Raw genomic sequence first — 5,237 nt, 5'->3', positions numbered from 1 at the left:
GGATAGAGGGGAATAGGGGGAGGGAAGAGTGGGAGATAGGGGTGAGAGGGAGGGAGGAGTGGGAGATAGGGGGATAGAGAGGGGAGGGAGGAGTGGGAGATAGAGAGAGGAATAGAGGGAGGGAGGAGTGAGTGATAGGGAGAGGGAGTGGGAGAGAGGGAGGGAGGAGTGGGAGAGAGAGGGAGGAATGGAAGAGAGGGAGATAGGGGGAGAGAGGGAGATAGGGGGAGGGAGGAGTGAGTGATAGGGGGAGAGAGGGAGGGAGGAGCGGGAGAGGGAAGTCTGCTCTCTTGTATAAGACGCCTCTTTGGAACAGTGACTTATAGGTAGAGAAAGCAGCCCTAGGAAACAGGTCCAGGAGAAAGGCTCTTTATTGATCAGCACCAGCACCAGCAGCAGGTGAGACAGTGTAACTCAGGGGATGTAACAGGTATAGCACTGCACATTGTCACTCTCTGGCTGGGACTTGTGGCTGTAATGAAGTCTCTCTGCTCGTTTCTGTTCTCAGCAAAAGGATTTAGATACGTTAAAAAAACTTTAAAGTTATAATATTTTCCATTTTGCAAGCATGACTAACACGTACTCCAGATACAGTATATACACATTATCTGTTACTGACAAGGGAGGGTTACTGTGAACAAGCTGCTCTTTGCCCATGCTAATGTGCTATTAGTTGGGCTCCTGCTCCAGAGCCTTGTATTAACCCCATCATTGCCAAAGTGAGTTACTAGAGGCTGAATACAAATACAAAGCAGATTATGTGAATCTAGCACGACTTCCAATGTATGGAGCCCTGTCTGAGTGGGATTTTAATGTGTTACCCCCTCTCCCCCCCCCTCACTTTCCCCCCCCCTCTCACCTCCACCCTCACCTCCCCCCCCCTCACCTACTGATTAATAGAGAAAACTGATGTGATCCAGATTGGAAGCGGTTGATCTCCTTGAAGTCATTGGAGGTGCTTGGTGTCTTTGAAAGGGTGAGTTTGAATTAACCCCTTGTTTTTCAGGGCCCCTGTCAGCCAAGGGTTACATTTTACCAAACGGCGCTGTAGAAGAGGAGTGGGGTGCGTTGCTATTCTGTAAGCCCTTATCACACGTCCAAACGGCGTTTGTGTTCGTCTTTATCACATTGTAATGGTAAATGCATGTTACTGTAGGTTTGATACCTTTTTTGCGATCTCCCGGGATTATTTTCGTCCCATGTTGTTGCAGTCCAGTGACCGGCTTCTAAACCGTCGCATTTTTGACCACTAGAATTTGACTTGTTAACTCTCCTTGTAATTAGAGTAATGAGCCTGTAAACTAAAATACGGCTCATTACTTAAGTAATAATCCACCAAGAACAGGGCATTACTGGCCAACAATGCCCTGGCTGGAAGAGTAGAAGGCCCGAGGCGAAGCCGGGGAAACCCAGCCAGGGCATCATTGGCCAGTAACGCCCTGTTCTGACGGGGTTTTGCTCTCTCAGCCAAACCCATATTGCAGTCTCTGAATGTAACTCACAAAACAAATCTAGCCCCCCCCCCCCCCCTCTTGATGCAAGTTTTTGTAAGCCATGTAAGCCATAACTAATCTATGAGAATTGCAGTTGTGAGCAAAAAAACTGCGGGTTTGAGGCTTTTTTTGACAAACCGATCGAATTGTCAGAGACAAAATGAAACCGCTTCTAAAAAAGCCGTTTGGACGTGATAAGGGCTTACAGAACAGCAACGCACGCCACTCCTCTTCTACAGCGCACGTAAGGCTTGGTCCCCACTGGCGGCGCTGCAGGGACAAGAGCCGCCCCTCAACGGGGCCGGGTCCACTGCGAGGGGGGCCACCGCGCTGAGCCGTCAGTTTTTCCACTAGGCCACGCTCCCCGGCGGTTCAGCCAATGAGGGCGAACCTGCCGGTGACATCATGGCCGCGCCTGCATCACTCTCCCATCACCCCCCCCCCCCCCCCGACTTTCCCCCTGCAGCTCACTGCAGACCGGGGGACTCTGCTGCACGCGCCGCCAGATTGGCAGGCGCGCGTGCAGCGCAGACAGCGAGGCCGTAGCCTTAGACGCGGTTTGGACATGCGATAAGGGCTTACAGAATAGCAAGGCCTGCCACTCCTCTTCTACAGCGCACGTTAGACGCGGTTTGGACATGCGATAAGGGCTTACAGAATAGCAAGGCCTGCCACTCCTCTTCTACAGCGCACGTTAGACGCGGTTTGGACAGGCGATAAGGGCTTACAGAATTGCAAGGCCTGCCACTCCTCTTCTACAGCGCACGTTATATGCGGTTTGGACAGGCGATAAGGGCTTACAGAATTGCAAGGCCTGCCACTCCTCTTCTACAGCGCACGTTATATGCGGTTTGGACAGGCGTTAAGGGCTTACAGAATGGGCCCCTTGGGTTTCTGGGGGGAATTGCTACTTTATCAACACATAGAACAGATTCAAGGTGACAGGATAAAGTAGTCCTCAAACAGTAAAGCAAGTCAATGTCACTGATGTAGTTAATTATTGACTTGTAGACACTTTTTGCATGTGTAATTGTGTAATTGTATTACCATTTCAGTATTAAGCTCTCTCATTGTTTACACGGCAGCCTACGATTTACCTACCGTCCGTGCCTCCATTTTGTGTGATGTCACTGGGTGTTGAGTAGAGGGTTTTATTCTCTGGCACGAAGCGCTTTCTTAATTGCATGGGTGGTAAGAAGAGCCTTTCATTAACTTATACACGTTATTTCTCTTTAAGGCAGAAGTTCCAGTGTGCAAAGTCACCGTGTCATGGCCGACTTCTCTATCCGGAGATACAAGAACAGTGACTACGATGCCGTCCGCCTCATGTTTGCACAAGGCACGTTGGAGCACCGCTCTGCTACCTGCTTCTACATGCTGAAGATGCCCAGAGTCAACCTCTTTCTCCTGGTAGCATTTACCACCTTCCTTGTTGTTTCCAAGTCCTACCTCCTGTCTCTGATATGCCTTGCCGCTCTGCTAGCTGTTGGCTGGCATCTCATCAACTCTGAAGCCCATCAGAGTGTGCAGCGGTGTCACGGAGAGGACCTACTTGATATTGAGAAATCCTACATGCTGAATGGCAGCTCATGCTTCTGGGTGGCGGAAACCGAAAGGAAGCTCGTAGGCATGGTGGGAGTCCAAGCTGCCCAAAATTCGGAGGGTGAGATGGTGCTGAGACGCATGTCTGTTGCAAAGGACCAACGAACGCACGGAATCGGCAAAGCTCTGTGCCGGACGGTCATTGACTTTGCTCGAAAGGGTGGGTGCAAAGTTGTGAGTCTCGAAACGTCCATGGTACAATATGCGGCTCAAAAGTTGTATGAACGTGTGGGCTTTAAGGAGATCAAAGTCATGATTCTTCCAACACTTTCTGGAAAGTTGACCAACTTCTCTATTCTGTATTACACATTCGACATAAAATGACAGGGATTCCAGTGGTGAATTAAGCATTACAATCCTACTTTTTTTCCCTCTAAATTTAGAATGAATTACCTCAACTTTTCTTTCTAAAATAATGTTTTATTTAAGTGCTGATAATTGACCATATTTACAAAGCATTGCTTTTCCATTAAACGCCTTCCCATGCAAGTGAATTGACCGTCGGAAGTCTTGCGGTGCCGGAAGGTGCCCGGTGAGAAATTATCACTTAGTAAAAAAAATGTCCTTGTCAAAATTAATTGTATTTGTCTGATTTTGCTAAACACCTGGGGTTAGTGACCATCGTTAAACCTGATTTGGGGTTCACTGATTACATTGTCAAATTGAAAGTGACCGGGGAACCCCTCCATTTCTGGGTGTCTATGTTGGTCTTGAAATGATTTTATTTACAGTAAATGTGAAATGAGATGTAAATTAAAGTGCTCCCGTGCTTCATGCACCTTGCGCTTCCGAGGTCTGAGCTGAATCAGACATTTCGCCGAGGCCATGTTGCTGCGACCAAGTCTTCGCCGGAGTTTGGATGCTGAGGGACCCTTCACCCCCGCCTAAAAGCCCCTAACCTTAAACCCTTACCCTAAAAGCCCCTAACCATAAACCCTTACCCTAAAAGCCCCTAACCTTAAACCCTTACCCTAAAATGTGGCCGGCGGTGAGAAATATTCCGGCACTGAGGAGCTCTGGTGACCCGCACTGCACATGTACGCAGACGGCACTGACCCACACTGCTCGTGTACACAGGTGGCACTGACCCGCACTGCATGTGTACGCAGACGGCACTGACCCGGCTCTGGTGACCCGCACTGCACATGTACACAGACAGCACTGACCGGCTCTGGTGACCCGCACATGTACGCAGATGGCACTGACCCGCACTGCATGTGTACACAGAGGGCACTGACCTGCACTGCATTTGTACACAGAGGGCACTGACCTGCACTGCATGTGTACACAGAGGGCACTGACCTGCACTGCATGACGGGACTGACCCGGCTCTGGTGACCTGCACTGCACATTTACACAGACGGCACTGACCGGCTCTGGTGACCCGCACTGCACATGTACGCGGACGGCACTGACCCGCTCTGGTGACACGCACATGTACGCAGACGGCACTGACCCAGCTCTGGTGACCCGCATTGCACATGTACGCAGACGGCACTGACCCGGCTCTGGTGACCCGCACTGCACATGTACGCAAACGGCACTGACCCGGCTCTGGTGACCCGCACATGTACGCAGACGGCACTGACCAGCTCTGGTGACCCACACTGCACATGTACGCAGATGGCACTGACCCGCACTGCACATGTACGCAGACGGCACTGACCCGCACTGCACATGTATGCAGACGGCACTGACCCACACTGCACATGTACGCAGACGGCACTGACCCCGCTCTGGTGACCCGCATTGCACATGTACGCAGACGGCACTGACCCGCACTGCTCGTGCACACAGACGGCACTGACCCGCACTGAAGATGTACGCAGACGGCACTGACCCGCACTGCACATGTACGCAGACAGCACTGACCCGCACTGCACATGTACGCAGACGGCACTGACCCGGCTCTGGTTACCTGCACTTGCAGCATCTCTTAATCTATCCTCGGTAAAAGCAGCAGCCTCTCTCTCTCTTTCGCTTAATCGTAAAGCCGGTACAGGTGCAATCCCACATAGACAGTCAGAAAACATACTTTTGTAAGTAACAGTCTGTATTGGCTTCCTTAAACATATCTAACCATGCTAATATCAAAACTTCGGCTGCTGTAAAAAAAAATAGAATTAGATTAGAAATTAATGA

General features: G+C 50.5%; 1 protein-coding gene across 2 annotated transcripts; it reads left to right on the top strand.

The window, feature by feature from the left end:
- Positions 1-590: 590 nt before the first annotated feature.
- LOC142467719 (putative N-acetyltransferase camello) lies at positions 591-4,245 on the top strand. 2 transcript variants are annotated; one of them, XM_075573634.1, is made up of 3 exons: positions 591-719; positions 901-976; positions 2,735-4,245. In XM_075573634.1, the coding sequence occupies exon 3, from the start codon at positions 2,763-2,765 to the stop codon at positions 3,417-3,419; it is 657 nt and encodes a 218-aa protein (XP_075429749.1). In that variant the 5' UTR covers positions 591-719; positions 901-976; positions 2,735-2,762; the 3' UTR covers positions 3,420-4,245. The 2 variants fall into 2 exon arrangements, with proteins under 2 accessions (XP_075429749.1, XP_075429748.1); XM_075573633.1 differs by having other exon boundaries at positions 2,731-4,244.
- The last annotated feature ends 992 nt before the right edge of the window (positions 4,246-5,237 follow it).

This window comes from Ascaphus truei, chromosome 1, assembly GCF_040206685.1.
Source record: "Ascaphus truei isolate aAscTru1 chromosome 1, aAscTru1.hap1, whole genome shotgun sequence".
Taxonomy (NCBI): domain Eukaryota; kingdom Metazoa; phylum Chordata; class Amphibia; order Anura; family Ascaphidae; genus Ascaphus; species Ascaphus truei.
This window is presented reverse-complemented; position numbering and strand designations above follow the sequence as displayed.